Genomic DNA, 24,828 nt, shown 5'->3' with positions numbered 1-24,828 from the left:
AAATGCAAGTCATTGACAGGAGCAAGGCTCGAGCAAAGCTTCCCCCTTCACTCAAGGCCCCTAACAATCATCTCCCCAAAGCCCAACCCACATATATATATTTTCATAATTTTCTTATTATAGTTTTAGATTGATTTGCTGACATAGGTTTAGACATCAATCAAGTATTTCAAAGCTAGATCAAAATGAGGCCTGCATTTCTTGGACCCATTAACAAATCTCTGGTCCAGATGGTATAAAAAAGACATTTTCAAAACGTCACAAAAAAAAAGAACAAAAAAAACTTACAAGTGGAAGTTTGTACAAAAATATAGAAGGGAAAAAATAAAGACAGGTAAGAAAAGTTTGTTGGATTACTTTTATTTGCAACATGACCCTGAACAGAAAGCAAGAATGGAGAAGGGGAACCAAAATGGCCAGAAGAGCTGAAAAACATGGTCAGAGTTGAATAGAAGTTACTGAAGTATGATTTAGAAGGAAAGGAGAGCCAAAGAAAAAAAATATGAAAAATGATATAGGGTAGAGTTGCAATTTGACTAGTACTTTACAGGCACCACTGTTAATGTCAGATCTTAAAGCGGTGCAGATATTACTTACATACTGGTAAAACGTATGCGAAGTATTGCATTTTCTTATTGATGAGAACAGCATTCAGTTGAAGCCATGCCTTGTTTTCATTCTATTTCTGCTGGTTATTTATTTTATTTTTTTGATGGCTGGCAAGTTCATTGATTATTCAAAATGTTATGAGACTAGTAAGCCATCTCTTAACTAATAATGTTACACCATTCATTCAGATGTATTGTGCAGTATTTGACCAAGCTATTATAGTGTGCATGTACAGTGAGGCACAACCACATACTTGCAAAATGCATGGATAAAGGCAGCTGGCTGTGGCTCGGTGAGCCAGTGATTTATGATTAACTTTATAGAAGCTCAGACATCTACGTCCAGAACATAGTGTCCTGGCACTAAGACGTAAACAAAAGAAAGGCAGGGGGTCAATCCAGAGTTGGAGATGGAGATAGTACATTATGGTCTCAGTAGGGAGGGAAAAAGGCCGTAACTAGATGCTATTTCGGAATAGGAAAGTTAGGATTTTTACTAAAAGCTCCCAGATTAGATTGGGAGAGCAGATACAAAGGACAAAAATTCCAAAGTTTGGCAGTGGTTACTGACAGAGAACAACACCCATTCTGGCCCTTCTGAACTTGGGGACAATAACTCTAAAGGCTTAACGGGATCGTAAAATTTGCGATGGATCGTACCAGGCAAATAAGAGTAGTCAAGCACAAAGCCTTAAATTGATATCACTTGCAGATTGGGAGCTAAAACAATCACACAAGTTCATAGAAAATGGGCTTTGGCTTCTTTAGTCATGCACTAACCTGCTTGATGTGTTTTGAAGTAACTGCAGTTTGTCCAAGAGATACTCAAGTAGGCCAATGCACAGAGCTGCAATAATATAATTTGGCTACAATCTGAGCCTGAAAAAGGTACTTTCTAGATTCTGCACAGAGGAAAGACAAGATTTTTCCAATATTCTTAAAAGTTTGAAGCCCATTGAGCAAGTGATTTTGATATGCTGTCTAAAAGACAGGTCAGGGTCTGTCAGTCATGTAATATGAATCTGTATGGCACCAGGCAACAATTAGAGAGTTTGTGGATGGGACAGGGTAGGGAGGTTCATGCAGGCTAGTAACTTTCATCAACCTTGCAGTCCTCTATCTGTATACTTGTGTCAGGCAGAGAAGCTCATAAAAGGATTAATCTTGTTATCTAGTCTGAACTTTAAAAAAAATGTTTTTCAACTGTCCTTGTTGGTGCTACAGGATTCCACAGAACAAAATATGCAGGCTGCTATAGACGAAGTTAACTGAACATGGAGACACCTTTTATTAAGGTCCCGACTCTAGTTTGTGTACCTGATTCACTACTGTATAGTTTATGACAGGATGCCTTTGCAAGTTAAAGGTTCGCCGCTGAAACATGCAGTGATGTTTAAATTTCAATAAAACTAGCTTAATCTTCCATCCTCCTGACATTCATAAACTGTGCACCATTACAATGAGTATTAGTAAAAAGTTATTCACAGCATTTGGAAACAGCAAATGGAAGGGATGATGCACTGTATGAAAACAAGTAATGACAATCTGCAATGATGGGGTGCAAAGTCGCAACAAAGAGATGGTGTGGCATTTGCCTGATATTAAAGAAAACACAGCACAATGAGCAGAAACAAAGTTTTAAAAGCCCTACAGTGGCGTCATGGATAAATGCTGGTTCGTACTTTGGTACATTATAACTGTTGGGCACAGCAGCTAAGTAATGAGCCTGGGAAACCATCAGTGAACTTCATAGCAGACAAAATGTAAATCATTGCACTTGGTTTCATAGTCAGCCCCAAATGACTTTATGCTCCACGTAAATCATGGTATATCGATGCAGGCAGTTTGCAGTCAAATGACTTTTGTTCATCAGTGGTACGTGCCATCTTGACAAAAGGTATCCAAATACCAAGAGGTTTGTAAACTAAAAACCTTTTAACACTGTCACAAGGTACAGAGTAAGCAATGGAAATAGACATTTCTTAAACACTTGGACACACTCACCTCTGCTGGGATGTCCCACTGCAATCTAGTTGGAGGTGGGATACTTGGGTTTTTTTCTCCTTTGCAATGCCCATCGTCACTGTACCCAAGCTGAAAACTGTCTGTGGCCAGAACATACTGCAAACAAAGAAGCAAAATCAACAACATTAATGTAAAAAAGGCAAGCGCTAAGAACACATTTTCCTAATTTCTTGTGGACAAGTCTCAGGCATCAAGAGGAGGAATGAAAATGTCACTTACCCAGTGTACATCTGTTCGTGGCATCAGTCGCTGTAGATTCGCATGTTTTGCATAGCTCGCCATCTGGTGTTGGGCCGGAGTGTTACAAGTTGTTTTTCTTCGAAGAAGTCTTTCGAGTCACGGGACCGAGTGACTCCTCCTTTTGTCTCCATTGCGCATGGGCGTCGACTCCATCTTCGATTGTTTTTCCCCGCAGAGGGTGAGGTAGGAGTTGAATTGTAGTAATAGTGCCCATGCAATGGAGTGACTAAGTATGTACCTATTTAAGGTTGAGATGATACATATACAAATAGTTGAAGGTAACTTCCAAACTGCTACAGGCTCCCGGGGAGGCGGGTGGGCACATGCGAATCTACAGCGACTGATGCCACGAACAGATGTACACTGGGTAAGTGACATTTTCAGTTCGATGGCATCTGTCGCTGTACATACGCATATTTTGCATAGACTAGTAAGCAGTTATCTCCCCAAAAGCGGTGGCTCAGCCTGTAGGAGTGGAAGTAGTTTGAAATAATGTTCTTAATACGGCTTGACCTACTGTGGCTTGTTGTGCGGATAACACGTCTACACAGTAGTGCTTGGTGAATGTGTGAGGCGTAGACCATGTGGCTGCCTTACATATTTCTTGCATTGGGATGTTTCCTAGAAAGGCCATGGTAGCACCTTTCTTTCTGGTTGAGTGTGCCCTTGGTGTAATGGGCAGCTGTCGTTTAGCTTTAAGGTAGCAGATTTGGATGCATTTAACTATCCATCTGGCTATACCTTGTTTTGATATTGGGTTTCCTGCATGAGGTTTTTGAAATGCAATAAATAGTTGTTTAGTCTTTCTGATGTTCTTTGTTCTGTCAATGTAATACATTAATGCTCTTTTGACATCTAATGTATGTAGTGCCCTTTCAGCTACGGTATCTGGCTGTGGAAAGAACACTGGAAGTTCCACTGTTTGATTTAGATGGAACGTTGAAATAACCTTTGGCAAAAATTTAGGATTAGTCTTTAGGACGACCTTATTCTTGTGTAGTTGTATAAAAGGTTCTTGTATTGTAAACGCCTGAATCTCGCTTACTCTTCTTAGGGAAGTAATGGCGATGAGAAATGCAACCTTCCAGGTTAGGAACTGTATTTCGCAGGAGTGCATGGGTTCAAAAGGTGGACCCATAAGTCTAGTTAGGACAACATTTAGGTTCCATGAAGGAACAGGTGGTGTTCTTGGTGGTATAATTCTCCTAAGGCCCTCCATGAATGCTTTAATGACTGGTATCTTATATAGGGAAGTTGAATAGGTAGTCTGCAGGTATGCAGATATTGCTGCAAGGTGTATTTTAATGGAAGAGAAAGCCAGGTTAGATTTTTGTAAGTGAAGCAAGTAACCCACTACATGTTCTGGAGTTGTGTGTAATGGTTGTATTTGATTAATATGGCAGTAGCAAACAAACCTCTTCCATTTACTTGCATAGCAGTGCCTGGTGGATGGCCTTCTGGCTTGCTTTATGACTTCCATACATTCTTGGGTAAGTTGTAAGTGCCCGAATTCTAGGATTTCAGGAGCCAGATTGCTAGATTCAGCGATGCTGGATCTGGGTGTCTGATCTTTTGGTTGTGTTGTGTCAACAGATCTGGCCTGTTGGGCAATTTGATGTAGGGTACTACTGATAGGTCTAGCAGCGTTGTGTACCAGGGTTGCCTTGCCCAAGTTGGTGCTATTAATATGAGTTTGAGTTTGTTTTGACTGAGTTTGTTTACCAGGTAAGGAAGGAGAGGGAGAGGAGGAAAAGCGTAAGCAAATATCCCTGACCAGTTCATCCATAGGGCATTGCCTTGGGACTGTTTGTGTGGGAATCTGGATGCGAAGTTTTGGCATTTTGCGTTCTCCTTCGTCGCAAACAAGTCTATTTGAGGTGTTCCCCAGAGTTTGAAATAGGTGTTCAGAATTTGGGGGTGAATTTCCCATTCGTGGACCTGTTGGTGATCTCGAGAGAGATTGTGTAGGAAGTTGGCTCTGTATGTGCTATTTCAAAGTAAGGAATAGCATGCACAGAGTCCAAGGGTTCCCCTTAGAGGTAAAATAGTGGTAAAAATAGATAATACTAATGCTCTATTTTGTGGTAGTGTGGTCGAGCAGTAGGCTTATCCAAGGAGTAGTGTTAAGCATTTGTTGTACATACACAAGACAATAAATGAGGTACACACACTCAGAGACAAATCCAGCCAATATGTTTTTATATAGAAAAATATCTTTTCTTAGTTTATTTTAAGAACCACAGGTTCAAATTCTACATGTAATATCTCATTCGAAAGGTATTGCAGGTAAGTACTTTAGGAACTTCAAATCATCAAAATTGCATGTATACTTTTCAAGTTATTGACAAATAGCTGTTTTAAAAGTGGACACTTAGTGCAATTTTCACAGTTCCTAGGGGAGGTAAGTATTTGTTAGTTTTACCAGGTAAGTAAGACACTTACAGGGTTCAGTTCTTGGTCCAAGGTAGCCCACCGGTGGGGGTTCAGAGCAGCCCCAAAGTCACCACACCAGCAGCTCAGGGCCGGTCAGGTGCAGAGTTCAAAGTGGTGCCCAAAACACATAGGCTAGAATGGAGAGAAGGGGGTGCCCCGGTTCCGGTCTGCTTGCAGGTAAGTACCCGCGTCTTCGGAGGGCAGACCAGGGGGGTTTTGTAGGGCACCGGGGGGGACACAAGTCCACACAGAGATTTCACCCTCAGCAGCGCTGGGGCGGCCGGGTGCAGTGTAGGAACAGGCGTCGGGTTCGCAATGTTAGTCTATGAGAGATCTCGGGATCTCTTCAGCGCTGCAGGCAGGCAAGGGGGGGATTCCTCGGGGAAACCTCCACTTGGGCAAGGGAGAGGGACTCCTGGGGGTCACTTCTCCAGTGAAAGTCCGGTCCTTCAGGTCCTGGGGGCTGCGGGTGCAGGGTCTCTCCCAGGCGTCGGGACTTTAGGTTCAAAGAGTCGCGGTCAGGGGAAGCCTCGGGATTCCCTCTGCAGGCGGCGCTGTGGGGGCTCAGGGGGGACAGGTTTTGGTACTCACAGTATCAGAGTAGTCCTGGGGTCCCTCCTGAGGTGTCGGTTCTCCACCAGCCGAGTCGGGGTCGCCGGGTGCAGTGTTGCAAGTCTCACGCTTCTTGCGGGGAGCTTGCAGGGTTCTTTAAAGCTGCTGGAAACAAAGTTGCAGCTTTTCTTGGAGCAGGTCCGCTGTCCTCGGGAGCTTCTTGTCTTTTCGAAGCAGGGGCAGTCCTCAGAGGATGTCGAGGTCGCTGGTCCCTTTGGAAGGCGTCGCTGGAGCAGGATCTTTGGAAGGCAGGAGACAGGCCGGTGAGTTTCTGGAGCCAAGGCAGTTGTCGTCTTCTGGTCTTCCTCTGCAGGGGTTTTTCAGCTAGGCAGTCCTTCTTCTTGTAGTTGCAGGAATCTAATTTTCTAGGGTTCAGGGTAGCCCTTAAATACTAAATTTAAGGGTGTGTTTAGGTCTGGGGGGTTAGTAGCCAATGGCTACTAGCCCTGAGGGTGGGTACACCCTCTTTGTGCCTCCTCCCAAGGGGAGGGGGTCACAATCCTAACCCTATTGGGGGAATCCTCCATCTGCAAGATGGAGGATTTCTAAAAGTTAGAGTCACCTCAGCTCAGGACACCTTAGGGGCTGTCCTGACTGGCCAGTGACTCCTCCTTGTTGCTTTCTTTGTTCCCTCCAGCCTTGCCGCCAAAAGTGGGGGCCGTGGCCGGAGGGGGCGGGCAACTCCACTAAGCTGGAGTGCCCTGCTGGGCTGTGACAAAGGGGTGAGCCTTTGAGGCTCACCGCCAGGTGTCACAGTTCCTGCCTGGGGGAGGTGTTAGCATCTCCACCCAGTGCAGGCTTTGTTACTGGCCTCAGAGTGACAAAGGCACTCTCCCCATGGGGCCAGCAACATGTCTCTGGTGTGGCAGGCTGCTGGAACTAGTCAGCCTACACAGACAGTCGGTTAAGTTTCAGGGGGCACCTCTAAGGTGCCCTCTGGGGTGTATTTTACAATAAAATGTACACTGGCATCAGTGTGCATTTATTGTGCTGAGAAGTTTGATACCAAACTTCCCAGTTTTCAGTGTAGCCATTATGGTGCTGTGGAGTTCGTGTTTGACAGACTCCCAGACCATATACTCTTATGGCTACCCTGCACTTACAATGTCTAAGGTTTTGTTTAGACACTGTAGGGGTACCATGCTCATGCACTGGTACCCTCACCTATGGTATAGTGCACCCTGCCTTAGGGCTGTAAGGCCTGCTAGAGGGGTGTCTTACCTATACTGCATAGGCAGTGAGAGGCTGGCATGGCACCCTGAGGGGAGTGCCATGTCGACTTACTCATTTTGTTCTCACTAGCACACACAGGCTTGTAAGCAGTGGGTCTGTGCTGAGTGAGGGGTCTCTAGGGTGGCATAAGACATGCTGCAGCCCTTAGAGACCTTCCTTGGCATCAGGGCCCTTGGTACTAGAAGTACCAGTTACAAGGGACTTATCTGAATGCCAGGGTGTGCCAATTGTGGATACAATGGTACATTTTAGGTGAAGGAACACTGGTGCTGGGGCCTGGTTAGCAGGGTCCCAGCACTCTTCTCAGTCAAGTCAGCATCAGTATCAGGCAAAAAGTGGGGGGTAACTGCAACAGGGAGCCATTTCTTTACAGATTGTCTGCGAGTTGATTTTGGATCCCTGGTATAAATTGTGCTATTAGTCGAATTTGGTTGTGAATTGCCCAACGCCAAATTTTTTGTGCTAGCAGGCTTAACTGCGTGGAGTGCGTCCCCCCTTGCTTGTTTAGATAATACATTGTTGTCATGTTGTCTGTCTTGACGAGAATGTATTTGTGAACTATTATTGGTTGGAAAGCTTTTAGTGCTTGAAAAACTGCTAGAAGTTCTAGGTGATTTATATGCAGTTTTGTTTGATGTACGTTCCATTGTCCTTGTATGCTGTGTTGATCGAGGTGTGCTCCCCACCCTGTCATGGAAGCATCTGTTGTTATTACGTATTGTGGCACTGGGTCTTGGAAAGGCCGCCCTTTGTTTAAATTGATGTTGTTCCACCACAGAAGCGAGAGGTAAGTTTGGCGGTCTATTAACACCAGATCTAGAAGATGACCCTGTGCTTGAGACCACTGTGATGCTAGGCACTGTTGTAAGGGCCTCATGTGCAGTCTTGCGTTTGGGACAATGGCTATGCATGAAGACATCATGCCTAGGAGTTGTAATATCATCTTTGCTTGTATCTTTTGTGTTGGATACATGCGTTGTATGATGGTGTTGAAATTTTGAATTCTTTGGGGACTTGGAGTGGCTACTCCTTTTGTTGTGTCTATTATGGCTCCTAGGTATTGTTGTACCTTGCACGGCAGAATGTTGGATTTCATGAAGTTGACGGTGAACCCTAGTTTGAAGAGGGTTTGTATGATCTGATTTGTGTGATTTGAGCACTCTATTAACGAATGGGCCTTGATTAGCCAGTCGTCTAGATATGGGAACGCATGTATTTGCTGCCTTCTGATGTGTGCAGCGACTACCGCTAGACATTTGGTAAAGACTCTTGGTGCGGTTGTTAATCCGAAAGGCAGTACCTTGAATTGGTAATGTATTCCTTTGAATACAAACCTTAGGTATTTCCTGTGCGATGGGTGTATTGGTATATGGAAATACGCGTCCTTGAGGTCTAAAGTTGTCATGTAGTCGTGTAGTTTTAGCAATGGTAATACTTCTTGTAGTGTGACCATGTGAAAGTGGTCTGATTTGATGAATGTGTTCACTATTCTGAGGTCTAGGATTGGTCTCAGCGTTTTGTCCTTCTTTGGTATCAGAAAGTACAGTGAGTAAACTCCTGTGTTTATTTGTGTGTTTGGCACTAATTCGATTGCATTCTTTTGCAATAGTGCCTGCACTTCTATCTCCAGGAGATTGGAATGATGTTTTGTCAAATTTTGTGCTTTTGGTGGTATGTTTGGAGGGAATTGTAGAAATTCTATGCAATAACCATGTTGGATAATTGCTAGAACCCAAGTGTCTGTAGTGATTTCCTCCCATGCTTTGTAATAATGACTTATTCTTCCCCCCACTGGTGTTGTGTGGAGGGGGTGAGTGACATGTGAGTCACTGCTTAGTAGTAGGGGTTTTGGGGCTTTGAAATTTTCCTCTATTCCTAGGGAATTGCCCTCCTCTATATTGTCCCCGAAAACCTCCTCTGTACTGTCCCTGGTAACTGGACGGTGTTGCCTGTGAGGTGCTGGCTTGTGTGCTCTGACCCCGAAACCCCCCTCTAAAGGGTGTTTTACGGAATGTGCTGTAATTCCCTCTGCTCTGCGGGGAGTAGAGTGCGCCCATGGCTTTAGCAGTGTCCGTGTCTTTTTTGAGTTTCTCAATCGCTGTGTCCACTTCTGGACCGAACAGTTCTTTTTCGTTAAAAGGCATATTGAGAACTGCTTGCTGAATCTCTGGTTTAAATCCAGACGTTCGGAGCCATGCATGCCTTCTGATAGTTACAGATGTATTAATTGTCCGTGCAGCTGTATCTGCAGTGTCCATGGAGGAGCGGATTTGGTTGTTGGAAATGGTCTGTCCCTCCTCAACCACTTGTTTTGCCCTATTTTGTAGGTCCTTGGGCAGATGGTCAATGAGATGTTGCATCTCATCCCAATGGGCTCTGTCATAGCGTGCAAGTAGTGCCTGGGAGTTAGCGATGCGCCACTGGTTTGCAGCTTGTGCTGCGACTCTCTTACCAGCTGCATCGAACTTGCGGCTTTCTTTATCTGGGGGTGGTGCATCTCCAGATGTGTGGGAGTTGGCCCTTCTCCTAGCTGCTCCTACAACGACAGAGTCTGGTGGCAGTTGTATAGTGAGGAAAGCCGGGTCTGTAGGAGGCGCCTTATACTTTTTTTCCACTCTTGGTGTGATTGCCCTACTTTTGACCGGCTCCTTAAAGATTTCTTTTGCGTGCCGGAGCATACCAGGGAGCATAGGCAGGCTTTGGTAGGAGCTGTGGGTGGAGGAGAGTGTGTTGAATAAAAAGTCATCCTCGACCTGTTCTGAGTGGAGGCTTACATTGTGAAATTGTGCTGCTCTAGCCACCACTTGAGAATACGCAGTGCTGTCCTCTGGTGTAGATGGCTTCGTAGGGTATGCCTCCGGACTGTTATCTGACACTGGGGCGTCGTATAAGTCCCATGCGTCTTGATCTTGGTCACCCTGGCTCATGGTGGTGTGAGCTGGGGAATGTGATGGAGTTTGTGCTGGTGAGACGTTAATCACAGGTGGAGGAGAGGGTGGTGGGGTCACTTTTTTCACCACTTTTGTTTGTGGTGTTTGTTCAGTTTGGAACTCCAATCTTCTCTTTCTTCTAATAGGGGGAAGGGTGCTTATTTTTCCTGTCCCCTGCTGTATGAAAATACGCTTCTGCGTATGGTCTACATCAGTTGAGTGTAGCTCTTCCTCAAACCTATGCTTTTGCATTTGGGAGGTTAGCGAGTGCTCTTCTGTATAAGAGCCTGAAACTGGGTCGGTTGCAGTTTGTTTTGGCACCGAAACCCTGTCTGCATCTTTTTTCGGCTCCGAGGTGACTTTTTTCTTTTTCGGGGCCGAAACCTCTCGGCGTCGATCTTCTTCGGTGCCGCTGTCTCGGCGTCGAGCCGTGTCTACACCGGTATCTCGGTGTCGATGCTTGTCCCCAGCACTTTCTCGGTCCCGAGAAGGCTGCGTGCCGGTGTCTCGACCGGAGTCGGACGATCTCGGCACTGTTTGGGCCTTTTTCGGTGCCGACGGTCGGTCACCGAATTTATGGGTCGAGCCATGGCCTGGTGGCAGTGGCGTCCCCTGGGCCTTGTAAATCTTCTTCTGAGTGGTTTTCGACGTCTTACTCACGGTTTGTGTATCGTCGAATCCTTCGGAGTCCGATTCTTGGATCGAAAAGGTTCCCTCCTCTTCTTGTTCCTCGAACTCCCGGTGGGCTGTCAGCGCGGACGCCATCTGAAGTCTTCTGGCTCGACGGTCTCGGAGTGTTTTTCGGGACCGGACGCACGACAGGCCTCGCAGGTGTCTTCACTGTGCTCAGGTGACAGGCACAGGTTGCAGACCAAGTGTTGGTCTGTATAGGGGTATTTATTGTGGCATTTGGGACAGAAACGGAACGGGGTCCGTTCCATCGGCGTTCTTCTGCACGCGGTCGGGCCGACCAGGCCCCGACGGGGGATCGAAAAAATTACCCCGAAGGGCACCGGAGCTCTTCGATCTTAGACGCGGTGTTGAATCTAACTACGCCGATCCCGAACGCAACAATACCGACGAAAATCTTCCGAAATTAGCTATCTTTCCGTTCCGAAACTCGGAGCGACAGGAACACGTCCGAACCCGATGGCGGAAAAAAAACAATCGAAGATGGAGTCGACGCCCATGCGCAATGGAGACAAAAGGAGGAGTCACTCGGTCCCGTGACTCGAAAGACTTCTTCGAAGAAAAACAACTTGTAACACTCCGGCCCAACACCAGATGGCGAGCTATGCAAAACATGCGTATCTACAGCGACAGATGCCATTGAACATTTGATATTGTTTCATTGTAAATGTTCCATAGAAATAGCATGCATAACAAGGCAACTCACACTGAGAGACCTTAAGTGTGACTGAACAAAAAAAACATACAGGCCTATTTTGGTATCTGGTATTACCCAAGTATATGGTTAACTTCTGATTTCACCCTGGCTTTACTGCTACACCTTTTTGAAATAAACAAAGGTCTTTTTATCTTTTTTATCTTGTCAAAGCCATAGCTGGCAAACGTTTCTGAGCAGACTCTGGCCATGCACAAACAGTAGAAATTATGTGCTACAACAGGCAGGCTCAGCCACACCCTTTCCCTCTCACACTGTCAAATTTTACCTCTTAATAGAAAGAAAGATGTTACTTACCTTGTAAGCAGTGTTGAGGTTGGACTTTGGCAAGTTGTTTTTGTTCAAAGAAGTCTTTCAATTCACGAGATGTGTTGTGACTCCTTCCTCAGTGAGGGCTGCGCATGGGAACCAACACCATGTTGGCTTGTTTTTTTGCACAATGGGTAAGAATGTGTATATACTATGTACATTGTCCAGTATTAACTACTTAATAGTAGAAGACATGTGCGATGAGCACAGGCATCGAGGGAGGAGGTTGGATGTGTGTGACTCTAAAGCAATACAAGTTACAGAGAGATACTTACAGAGTAATGAAAATGTCACTTACCCAGTGTACATCTGTTCGTGGCATCAGTCGCAGTAGATTCGCATGTTCTGCAATAGCTCGCCATCTGGTGTTGGGCCGGAGTGTTACAAGTTGTTTTTCTTCGAAGAAGTCTTTCGAGTCACGGGACCGAGTGACTCCTCCTTTTGTCTCCATTGCGCATGGGCGTCGACTCTATCCTCGATTGTTTTTCCCCGCAGAGGGTGAGGTAGGAGTTGAATTGTAGTAATAGTGCCCATGCAATGGAGTGACTAAGTATGCACCTATTTAAGGTTGAGATGATACATATATAATTAATTGAAGGTAACTTACAAACTGCTACAGGCTCCCGGGGAGGCGGGTGGGCACATGCGAATCTACTGCGACTGATGACACGAACAGATGTACACTGGGTAAGTGACATTTTCAGTTTGATGGCATCTGTCGCTGTAGATACGCATGTTCTGCATAGACTAGTAAGCAGTTATTTCCCCAAAAGCGGTGGATCAGCCTGTAGGAGTGGAAGTAGTCTGAAATAATGTTCTTAATACAGCTTGCCCTACTGTGGCTTGTTGTGCGGATAACACGTCTACACAGTAGTGCTTGGTGAATGTGTGAGGCGTAGACCATGTGGCTGCCTTACATATTTCCTGCATTGGGATGTTTCCTAGAAAGGCCATGGTAGCACCTTTCTTTCTGGTTGAGTGTGCCCTTGGTGTAATGGGCAGCTGTCGTTTAGCTTTAAGGTAGCAGATTTGGATGCATTTAACTATCCATCTGGCTATACCTTGTTTTGAAATTGGGTTTCCTGCATGAGGTTTTTGAAATGCAATAAAGAGTTGTTTAGTCTTTCTGATGTTTTTTGTTCTGTCAATGTAATACATCAATGCTCTTTTGACATCTAATGTATGTAGTGCCCTTTCAGCTACGGTATCTGGCTGTGGAAAGAACACTGGAAGTTCCACTGTTTGATTTAGATGGAACGGTGAAATAACCTTTGGCAAAAATTTAGGATTGGTCCTTAGGACGACTTTATTTTTGTGTAGTTGTATAAAAGGTTCCTGTATTGTAAACGCCTGAATCTCGCTTACTCTTCTTAGGGAAGTAATGGCGATGAGAAATGCCACCTTCCAGGTTAGGAATTGTATTTCGCAGGAGTGCATGGGTTCAAAAGGTGGACCCATAAGTCTAGTTAGGACAACATTTAGGTTCCATGAAGGAACAGGTAGTGTTCTTGGTGGTATAATTCTCCTAAGGCCCTCCATGAATGCTTTAATGACTGGTATCTTATATAGGGAAGTTGAATAGGTAGTCTGCAGGTATGCAGATATTGCTGCAAGGTGTATTTTAATGGAAGAGAAAGCTAGGTTAGATTTTTGTAAGTGAAGCAAGTAACCCACTACATGTTCTGGAGTTGTGTGTAATGGTTGTATTTGATTAATATGGCAGTAGCAAACAAACCTCTTCCATTTACTTGCATAACAGTGCCTGGTGGATGGCCTTCTGGCTTGTTTTATGACTTCCATACATTCTTGGGTAAGTTGTAAGTGCCCGAATTCTAGGATTTCAGGAGCCAGATTGCTAGATTCAGCGATGCTGGATCTGGGTGTCTGATCTTTTGGTTGTGCTGTGTCAACAGATCTGGCCTGTTGGGCAATTTGATGCAGGGTACCACTGATAGGTCTAGCAGCGTTGTGTACCAGGGTTGCCTTGCCCAAGTTGGTGCTATCAATATGAGTTTGAGTTTGCTTTGACTGAGTTTGTTTACCAGGTAAGGAAGGAGAGGGAGAGGAGGAAAAGCGTAAGCAAATATCCCTGACCAGTTCATCCATAGGGCATTGCCTTGGGTATGTTTGTGTGGGTATCTGGATGCGAAGTTTTGGCATTTTGCGTTCTCCCTTGTCGCAAACAAGTCTATCTGAGGTGTTCCCCAGAGTTTGAAATAAGTGTTCAGAATTTGGGGGTGAATTTCCCATTCGTGGACCTGTTGATGATCTCGTGAGAGATTGTCTGCGAGTTGATTTTGGATCCCTGGTATAAACTGTGCTATTAGGCGAATTTGGTTGTGAATTGCCCAATGCCAAATTTTTTGTGCTAGCAGGCTTAACTGCGTGGAGTGCGTCCCCCCCTGCTTGTTTAGATAATACATTGTCGTCATGTTGTCTGTTTTGACGAGAATGTATTTGTGAACTATTATTGGTTGGAAGGCTTTTAGTGCTTGAAAAACTGCTAGAAGTTCTAGGTGATTGATATGCAGTTTTGTTTGATGTACGTTCCATTGTCCTTGTATGCTGTGTTGATCGAGGTGTGCTCCCCACCCTGTCATGGAAGCATCTGTTGTTATTACGTATTGTGGCACTGGGTCTTGGAAAGGCCGCCCTTTGTTTAAATTTATGTTGTTCCACCACAGAAGCGAGAGGTAAGTTTGGCGGTTGTAGGAAGTTGGCTCTGTATGTGCTATTTCAAAGTAAGGAATAGCATGCACAGAGTCCAAGGGTTCCCCTTAGAGGTAAAATAGTGGTAAAAATAGATAATACTAATGCTCTATTTTGTGGTAGTGTGGTCGAGCAGTAGGCTTATCCAAGGAGTAGTGTTAAGCATTTGTTGCACATACACAAGACAATAAATGAGGTACACACACTCAGAGACAAATCCAGCCAATAGGTTTTTATATAGAAAAATATCTTTTCTTAGTTTATTTTAAGAACCACAGGTTCAAATTCTACATGGAATATCTCATTCGAAAGGTATTGCAGGTAAGTACTTTAGGAACTTCAAATCATCAAAATTGCATGTATACTTTTCAAGTTATTGACAAATAGCTGTTTTAAAAGTGGACACTTAGTGCAATTTTCACAGTTCCTGGGGGAGGTAAGTTTTTGTTAGTTTTACCAGGTAAGTAGGACACTTACAGGGTTCAGTTCTTGGTCCAAGGTAGCCCACCGTTGGGGGTTCAGAGCAACCCCAAAGTCACCACACCAGCAGCTCAGGGCCGGTCAGGTGCAGAGTTCAAAGTGGTGCCCAAAACACATAGGCTAGAATGGAGGGAAGGGGGTGCCCCGGTTCCGGTCTGCTTGCAGGTAAGTACCCGCGTCTTCGGAGGGCAGACCAGGGGGGTTTTGTAGGGCACCGGGGGGGACACAGGTCCACACAGAAATTTCACCCTCAGCGGCGCGGGGGCGGCCGGGTGCAGTGTAGAAACAAGCGTCGGGTTCGCAATGTTAGTCTATGAGAGATCTCGGGATCTCTTCAGCGCTGCAGGCAGGCAAGGGGGGGATTCCTCGGGGAAACCTCCACTTGGGCAAGGGAGAGGGACTCCTGGGGGTCACTTCTCCAGTGAAAGTCCGGTCCTTCAGGTCCTGGGGGCTGCGGGTGCAGGGTCTCTCCCAGGCGTCGGGACTTTAGGTTCAAAGAGTCGCGGTCAGGGGAAGCCTCGGGATTCCCTCTGCAGGCGGCGCTGTGGGGGCTCAGGGGGGACAGGTTTTGGTACTCACAGTATCAGAGTAGTCCTGGGGTCCCTCCTGAGGTGTTGGATCGCCACCAGCCGAGTCGGGGTCGCCGGGTGCAGTGTTGCAAGTCTCACGCTTCTTGCGGGGAGCTTGCAGCGTTCTTTAAAGCTGCTGGAAACAAAGTTGCAGCTTTTCTTGGAGCAGGTCCGCTGTCCTCGGGAGTTTCTTGTCTTTTCGAAGCAGGGGCAGTCCTCAGAGGATGTCGAGGTCGCTGGTCCCTTTGGAAGGCGTCGCTGGAGCAGGATCTTTGGAAGGCAGGAGACAGGCTGGTGAGTTTCTGGAGCCAAGGCAGTTGTCGTCTTCTGGTCTTCCGCTGCAGGGGTTTTCAGCTAGGCAGTCCTTCTTCTTGTAGTTGCAGGAATCTAATTTTCTAGGGTTCAGGGTAGCCCTTAAATACTAAATTTAAGGGCGTGTTTAGGTCTGGGGGGTTAGTAGCCAATGGCTACTAGCCCTGAGGGTGGGTACACCCTCTTTGTGCCTCCTCCCAAGGGGAGGGGGTCACATTCCTAACCCTATTGGGGGAATCCTCCATCTGCAAGATGGAGGATTTCTAAAAGTTAGAGTCACTTCAGCTCAGGACACCTTAGGGGCTGTCCTGACTGGCCAGTGACTCCTCCTTGTTTTTCTCATTATTTTCTCCGGCCTTGCCGCCAAAAGTGGGGCCTGGCCGGAGGGGGCGGGCAACTCCACTAGCTGGAGTGTCCTGCTGGGTTGGCACAAAGGAGGTGAGCCTTTGAGGCTCACCGCCAGGTGTGACAATTCCTGCCTGGGAGAGGTGTTAGCATCTCCACCCAGTGCAGGCTTTGTTACTGGCCTCAGAGTGACAAAGGCACTCTCCCCATGGGGCCAGCAACATGTCTCGGTTTGTGGCAGGCTGCTAAAACTAGTCAGCCTACACAGATAGTCGGTTAAGTTTCAGGGGGCACCTCTAAGGTGCCCTCTGGGGTGTATTTTACAATAAAATGTACACTGGCATCAGTGTGCATTTATTGTGCTGAGAAGTTTGATACCAAACTTCCCAGTTTTCAGTGTAGCCATTATGGTGCTGTGGAGTTCGTGTTTGACAGACTCCCAGACCATATACTCTTATGGCTACCCTGCACTTACAATGTCTAAGGTTTTGTTTAGACACTGTAGGGGTACCATGCTCATGCACTGGTACCCTCACCTATGGTATAGTGCACCCTGCCTTAGGGCTGTAAGGCCTGCTAGAGGGGTGTCTTACCTATACTGCATAGGCAGTGAGAGGCTGGCATGGCACCCTGAGGGGAGTGCCATGTCGACTTACTCGTTTTGTCCTCACTAGCACACACAAGCTGGCAAGCAGTGTGTCTGTGCTGAGTGAGAGGTCTCCAGGGTGGCATAAGACATGCTGCAGCCCTTAGAGACCTTCCTTGGCATCAGGGCCCTTGGTACTAGAAGTACCAGTTACAAGGGACTTATCTGGATACAAAAGTACAGGTTAGGGAAAGAACACTGGTGCTGGGGCCTGGTTAGCAGGCCTCAGCACACTTTCAATTGTAAACATAGCATCAGCAAAGGCAAAAAGTCAGGGGGCAACCATGCCAAGGAGGCATTTCCTTACACAACCCCCCCCCAAACGAAAGAGGATGAGACTAACCTTTCCCAAGAGAGTCTTCATTTTCTAAGTGGGAGAACCTGGAAAGGCCATCTGCATTGGCATGGGCAGTCCCAGGTCTGTGTTCCACTATAAAGTCCATTCCCTGTAGGGAGATGGACCACCTCAACAGTTTAGGATTTTCACCTTTCATTTGCATCAGCCATTTGAGAGGTCTGTGGTCAGTTTGAACTAGGAAGTGAGTCCCAAAGAGGTATGGTCTCAGCTTCTTCAGGGACCAAACCACAGCAAAGGCCTCCCTCTCAATGGCACTCCAACGCTGCTCCCTGGGGAGTAACCTCCTGCTAATGAAAGCAACAGGCTGGTCAAGGCCATCATCATTTGTTTGGGACAAAACTGCCCCTATCCCATGTTCAGAGGCATCAGTCTGCACAATGAACTGCTTAGAATAATCTGGAGCTTTGAGAACTGGTGCTGAGCACATTGCTTGTTTCAGGGTGTCAAAGGCCTGTTGGCATTCCACAGTCCAGTTCACTTTCTTGGGCATTTTCTTGGAGGTGAGTTCAGTGAGGGCTGTCACAATGGATCCATATCCCTTCACAAACCTCCTGTAATACCCAGTCAAGCCAAGGAATGCCCTGACTTGAGTCTGGGTTTTTGGAGCTACCCAGTCCAGAATAGTCTGGATCTTGGGTTGGAGTGGCTGCACTTGGCCTCCACCTACAAGGTGTCCCAAGTAAACCACAGTTCCCTGCCCTATCTGGCACTTGGATGCCTTGATAGAGAGGCCTGCAGATTGCAGAGCCTTCAAAACCTTCCCCAGGTGGACCAGGTGATCCTGCCAGGTGGAGCTAAAGACAGCAATATCATCAAGATAAGCTGTGCTAAAGGACTCCAAGCCAGCAAGGACTTGATTCACCAACCTTTGGAAGGTGGCAGGGGCATTCTTTAAACCAAAGGGCATAACAGTAAACTGATAATGCCCATCCGGTGTGGAGAATGCTGTCTTTTCTTTTGCTCCAGGTGCCATTTTTATTTGCCAGTACCCTGCTGTCAAGTCAAAGGTACTTAGAAATTTGGCAGCACCTAATTTGTCTATGAGCTCATCAGCTCTTGGAATTGGATGAGCATCTGTCTTGGTGACAGAATTGAGCCCTCTGTAGTCCACACAAAACCTCATCTCTTTCTTTCCATCTTTGGTGTGAGGTTTGGGGACTAAGACCACTGGGCTAGCCCAGGGGCTGTCAGAGCGCTCAATTACTCCCAATTCCAGCATCTTGTGGACTTCCACCTTGATGCTTTCCTTAACATGGTCAGACTGTCTGAAGATTTTGTTTTTGACAGGCATGCTGTCTCCTGTGTCCACATCATGGGTACACAGGTGTGTCTGACCAGGGGTTAAGGAGAAGAGTTCAGGAAACTGTTGTAGGACTCTCCTACAATCAGCTTGCTGTTGGCCAGAGAGGGTGTCTGAGTAGATCACTCCATCTACTGTGCCATCTCTTGGGTCTGATGACAGAAGATCAGGGAGAGGTTCACTCTCTGCCTCCTGATCCTCATCTGTTACCATCAACAGATTCACATCAGCCCTGTCATGGAAGAGCTTAAGGCGGTTCACATGGATTACCCTCTTGGGGCTCCTGCTTGTGCCCAGGTCCACCAGGTAGGTGACCTGACTCTTCCTTTCTAGCACTGGGTAAGGGCCACTCCATTTGTCCTGGAGTGCCCTGGGAGCCACAGGCTCCAGAACCCAGACTTTCTGCCCTGGTTGGAACTCAACCAGTGCAGCCTTTTGGTCATACCAAAACTTCTGGAGCTGTTGGCTGGCCTCAAGGTTTTTGGTTGCCTTTTCCATGTACTCTGCCATTCTAGAGCGAAGGCCAAGTACATAGTCCACTATGTCCTGTTTAGGCTCATGGAGAGGTCTCTCCCAGCCTTCTTTAACAAGGGCAAGTGGTCCCCTTACAGGATGACCAAACAGAAGTTCAAAGGGTGAGAATCCTACTCCCTTCTGTGGCACCTCTCTGTAAGCGAAAAGCAGACATGGCAAGAGGACATCCCATCTCCTTTTGAGCTTTTCTGGGAGCCCCATGATCATGCCTTTTAATGTCTTGTTGAATCTCTCAACCAAGCCATTAGTTTGTGGATGGTATGGTGTAGTGAATTTATAAGTCACTCCACACTCATTCCACATGTGCTTTAGGTATGCTGACATGAAGTTGGTACCCCTGTCAGACACCACCTCCTTAGGGAAACCCACTCTGGTAAAGATACCAATGAGGGCCTTGGCTACTGCCGGGGCAGTAGTCGACCTAAGGGGAATAGCTTCAGGATACCTGGTAGCATGATCCACTACTACCAGGATATACATATTTCCTGAGGCTGTGGGAGGTTCTAGTGGACCAACTATGTCCACACCCACTCTTTCAAAGGGCACCCCCACCACTGGAAGTGGAATGAGGGGGGCCTTTGGATGCCCACCTGTCTTACCACTGGCTTGACAGGTGGGGCAGGAGAGGCAAAACTCCTTAACCATGTTGGACATATTGGGCCAGTAGAAGTGGTTGACTAACCTCTCCCACGTCTTGGTTTGTCCCAAATGTCCAGCAAGGGGAATGTCATGGGCCAATGTTAGGATGAACTCTCTGAACAGCTGAGGCACTACCACTCTCCTAGTGGTACCAGGTTTGGGGTCTCTGGCCTCAGTGTACAGGAGCCCATCTTCCCAATAGACCCTATGTGTTCCATTTTTCTTGCCTTTGGACTCTTCAGCAGCTTGCTGCCTAAGGCCTTCAAGAGAGGGACAGGTTTCTTGTCCCTTACACAGCTCTTCCCTTGAGGGTCCCCCTGGGCCTAAGAGCTCAACCTGATAAGGTTCAAGCTCCAAAGGCTCAGTTCCCTCAGAGGGCAGAACTTCTTCCTGAGAAGAGAGGTTCCCTTTCTTTTGCTGGGTTGCAGTTGGTTTCCCAACTGACTTTCCTGTTCTCTTGGTAGGCTGGGCCATTTTCCAGACTCCAGCTCTACTTTTTCACCCTGTGCCTTGCACTGTGCTCTTGTTTTCACACACACCAGTTCAGGGATACCCAGCATTGCTGCATGGGTTTTTAGCTCTACCTCAGCCCATGCTGAGGACTCCAGGTCATTTCCAAGCAGACAGTCCACTGGGATATTTGAGGAGACCACCACCTGTTTCAGGCCATTGACCCCTCCCCATTCTAAAGTAACCATTGCCATGGGATGTACTTTTCTCTGATTGTCAGCGTTGGTGACTGTGTAAGTTTTTCCAGTCAGGTATTGGCCAGGGGAAACCAGTTTCTCTGTCACCATGGTGACACTGGCACCTGTATCCCTCAGGCCCTCTATTCTAGTCCCATTAATTAAGAGTTGCTGTCTGTATTTTTGCATGTTAGGCGGCCAGACAGCTAGTGTGGCTAAATCCACCCCACCCTCAGAAACTAGAGTAGCTTCAGTGTGAACCCTGATTTGCTCTGGGCACACTGTTGATCCCACTTGGAGACTAGCCATACCAGTGTTACCTGGATGGGAGTTTGGAGTGGAACCCTTCTTGGGACAGGCCTTGTCTCCAGTTTGGTGTCCATGCTGTTTACAGCTATGACACCAGGCCTTTTTGGGATCAAAGTTTTTACCCTTGTACCCATTGTTTTGTGAAGAGGCTCTGGGCCCACCCTCCTGTGCAGGTTTTTGGGGGCCTGTAGAAGACTCTTTACTATTTTTAGTTTTGGTTGTCTCATCACCCTTCTGCTGGGGAGTCTTTGTGACCCCTTTCTTTTGGTCACCCCCTGTTGAAGTCTTGGACACCCTTGTCTTGACCCAATGGTCCGCCTTCTTTCCCAATTCTTGGGGAGAAATTGGTCCTAGGTCTACCAGATGCTGATGCAGTTTATCATTGAAACAATTACTTAACAGGTGTTCTTTCACACATAAATTGTACAGCCCATCATAATTACTTACACCACTGCCTTGAATCCAACCATCTAGTGTTTTCACTGAGTAGTCAACAAAGTCAACCCAGGTCTGGCTCGAGGATTTTTGAGCCCCCCTGAACCTAATCCTGTACTCCTCAGTGGAGAATCCAAAGCCCTCAATCAGGGTACCCTTCATGAGGTCATAAGATTCTGCATCTTGTCCAGAGAGTGTGAGGAGTCTATCCCTACACTTTCCTGTGAACATTTCCCAAAGGAGAGCACCCCAGTGAGATCTGTTCACTTTTCTGGTTACACAAGCCCTCTCAAAAGCTGTGAACCATTTGGTGATGTCATCACCATCTTCATATTTAGTTACAATCCCTTTGGGGATTTTCAACATGTCAGGAGAATCTCTGACCCTATTTATGTTGCTGCCACCATTGATGGGTCCTAGGCCCATCTCTTGTCTTTCCCTCTCTATGGCTAGGATCTGTCTTTCCAAAGCCAATCTTTTGGCCATCCTGGCTAACTGGATGTCCTCTTCACTGGAGTTATCCTCAGTGATTTCAGAGTTGTTGGTCCCTCCTGTGAGGGAACCAGCATCTCTGACTATTATTTGTGGAGTCAGGGCTTGAGAAGCCCTGCTCTCCCTAAGTAGGACTGGAGGGGGGGAATTTCCCTCCAAGTCACTATCTTCATCCTCTGAGTTGCCATCCTCAGAGGGGTTGGCCTTTTCAAACTCTGCCAAAAGCTCCTGGAGCTGTACTTTGGTAGGTTTGGGGCCCATTGCTATTTTCTTTAGTTTACAGAGTGACCTTAGCTCTCTCATCTGTAGATGGAGGTAAGGTGTGGTGTCGAGTTCCACCACATTCACATCTGTGCTAGACATTATGCTTCTAAAAGTTGGAATACTTTTTAAGAAACTAAAACTGGTTCTAGAATCTAATTCAAACTTTTAACAAACTTTTAAACTCTAAAAGAAATGCTAAACAGGATCTAACACAAGGCCCTAGCAGGTCTTTTAAGAATTTAGAAAACTTTTCAAATTGCAAAAATCAATTTCTAATGACAATTTTGGAATTTGTCGTGTGATCAGGTATTGGCTGAGTAGTCCAGCAAATGCAAAGTCTTGTACCCCACCGCTGATCCACCAATGTAGGAAGTTGGCTCTGTATGTGCTATTTCAAAGTAAGGAATAGCATGCACAGAGTCCAAGGGTTCCCCTTAGAGGTAAAATAGTGGTAAAAATAGATAATACTAATGCTCTATTTTGTGGTAGTGTGGTCGAGCAGTAGGCTTATCCAAGGAGTAGTGTTAAGCATTTGTTGCACATACACAAGACAATAAATGAGGTACACACACTCAGAGACAAATCCAGCCAATAGGTTTTTATATAGAAAAATATCTTTTCTTAGTTTATTTTAAGAACCACAGGTTCAAATTCTACATGGAATATCTCATTCGAAAGGTATTGCAGGTAAGTACTTTAGGAACTTCAAATCATCAAAATTGCATGTATACTTTTCAAGTTATTGACAAATAGCTGTTTTAAAAGTGGACACTTAGTGCAATTTTCACAGTTCCTGGGGGAGGTAAGTTTTTGTTAGTTTTACCAGGTAAGTAGGACACTTACAGGGTTCAGTTCTTGGTCCAAGGTAGCCCACCGTTGGGGGTTCAGAGCAACCCCAAAGTCACCACACCAGCAGCTCAGGGCCGGTCAGGTGCAGAGTTCAAAGTGGTGCCCAAAACACATAGGCTAGAATGGAGGGAAGGGGGTGCCCCGGTTCCGGTCTGCTTGCAGGTAAGTACCCGCGTCTTCGGAGGGCAGACCAGGGGGGTTTTGTAGGGCACCGGGGGGGACACAGGTCCACACAGAAATTTCACCCTCAGCGGCGCGGGGGCGGCCGGGTGCAGTGTAGAAACAAGCGTCGGGTTCGCAATGTTAGTCTATGAGAGATCTCGGGATCTCTTCAGCGCTGCAGGCAGGCAAGGGGGGGATTCCTCGGGGAAACCTCCACTTGGGCAAGGGAGAGGGACTCCTGGGGGTCACTTCTCCAGTGAAAGTCCGGTCCTTCAGGTCCTGGGGGCTGCGGGTGCAGGGTCTCTCCCAGGCGTCGGGACTTTAGGTTCAAAGAGTCGCGGTCAGGGGAAGCCTCGGGATTCCCTCTGCAGGCGGCGCTGTGGGGGCTCAGGGGGGACAGGTTTTGGTACTCACAGTATCAGAGTAGTCCTGGGGTCCCTCCTGAGGTGTTGGATCGCCACCAGCCGAGTCGGGGTCGCCGGGTGCAGTGTTGCAAGTCTCACGCTTCTTGCGGGGAGCTTGCAGCGTTCTTTAAAGCTGCTGGAAACAAAGTTGCAGCTTTTCTTGGAGCAGGTCCGCTGTCCTCGGGAGTTTCTTGTCTTTTCGAAGCAGGGGCAGTCCTCAGAGGATGTCGAGGTCGCTGGTCCCTTTGGAAGGCGTCGCTGGAGCAGGATCTTTGGAAGGCAGGAGACAGGCTGGTGAGTTTCTGGAGCCAAGGCAGTTGTCGTCTTCTGGTCTTCCGCTGCAGGGGTTTTCAGCTAGGCAGTCCTTCTTCTTGTAGTTGCAGGAATCTAATTTTCTAGGGTTCAGGGTAGCCCTTAAATACTAAATTTAAGGGCGTGTTTAGGTCTGGGGGGTTAGTAGCCAATGGCTACTAGCCCTGAGGGTGGGTACACCCTCTTTGTGCCTCCTCCCAAGGGGAGGGGGTCACATTCCTAACCCTATTGGGGGAATCCTCCATCTGCAAGATGGAGGATTTCTAAAAGTTAGAGTCACTTCAGCTCAGGACACCTTAGGGGCTGTCCTGACTGGCCAGTGACTCCTCCTTGTTTTTCTCATTATTTTCTCCGGCCTTGCCGCCAAAAGTGGGGCCTGGCCGGAGGGGGCGGGCAACTCCACTAGCTGGAGTGTCCTGCTGGGTTGGCACAAAGGAGGTGAGCCTTTGAGGCTCACCGCCAGGTGTGACAATTCCTGCCTGGGAGAGGTGTTAGCATCTCCACCCAGTGCAGGCTTTGTTACTGGCCTCAGAGTGACAAAGGCACTCTCCCCATGGGGCCAGCAACATGTCTCGGTTTGTGGCAGGCTGCTAAAACTAGTCAGCCTACACAGATAGTCGGTTAAGTTTCAGGGGGCACCTCTAAGGTGCCCTCTGGGGTGTATTTTACAATAAAATGTACACTGGCATCAGTGTGCATTTATTGTGCTGAGAAGTTTGATACCAAACTTCCCAGTTTTCAGTGTAGCCATTATGGTGCTGTGGAGTTCGTGTTTGACAGACTCCCAGACCATATACTCTTATGGCTACCCTGCACTTACAATGTCTAAGGTTTTGTTTAGACACTGTAGGGGTACCATGCTCATGCACTGGTACCCTCACCTATGGTATAGTGCACCCTGCCTTAGGGCTGTAAGGCCTGCTAGAGGGGTGTCTTACCTATACTGCATAGGCAGTGAGAGGCTGGCATGGCACCCTGAGGGGAGTGCCATGTCGACTTACTCGTTTTGTCCTCACTAGCACACACAAGCTGGCAAGCAGTGTGTCTGTGCTGAGTGAGAGGTCTCCAGGGTGGCATAAGACATGCTGCAGCCCTTAGAGACCTTCCTTGGCATCAGGGCCCTTGGTACTAGAAGTACCAGTTACAAGGGACTTATCTGGATGCCAGGGTCTGCCAATTGTGGATACAAAAGTACAGGTTAGGGAAAGAACACTGGTGCTGGGGCCTG

The 24,828-nt window shown here is 47.1% G+C and overlaps 1 protein-coding gene across 3 annotated transcripts in view; it reads right to left on the bottom strand.

Annotated features, from left to right (window-relative positions):
- The window catches only part of CPT1A (carnitine palmitoyltransferase 1A), a 522,885-nt gene that overhangs the window by 180,712 nt on the left and 317,345 nt on the right, over positions 1-24,828 (bottom strand). For all 3 annotated transcript variants that reach the window (XM_069223030.1, XM_069223032.1, XM_069223031.1), the window contains exon 13: positions 2,613-2,729. In XM_069223030.1, coding sequence (XP_069079131.1) covers positions 2,613-2,729 — 117 coding nt within the window. The remainder of the gene's footprint in view (positions 1-2,612; positions 2,730-24,828) is intronic.

Source organism: Pleurodeles waltl, chromosome 3_1 (genome assembly GCF_031143425.1).
Source record: "Pleurodeles waltl isolate 20211129_DDA chromosome 3_1, aPleWal1.hap1.20221129, whole genome shotgun sequence".
In the NCBI taxonomy this organism is placed as follows: domain Eukaryota; kingdom Metazoa; phylum Chordata; class Amphibia; order Caudata; family Salamandridae; genus Pleurodeles; species Pleurodeles waltl.
The sequence above is the reverse complement of the archived record's forward strand: the minus strand, read 5'-3'. Positions and strand labels throughout refer to the sequence as shown.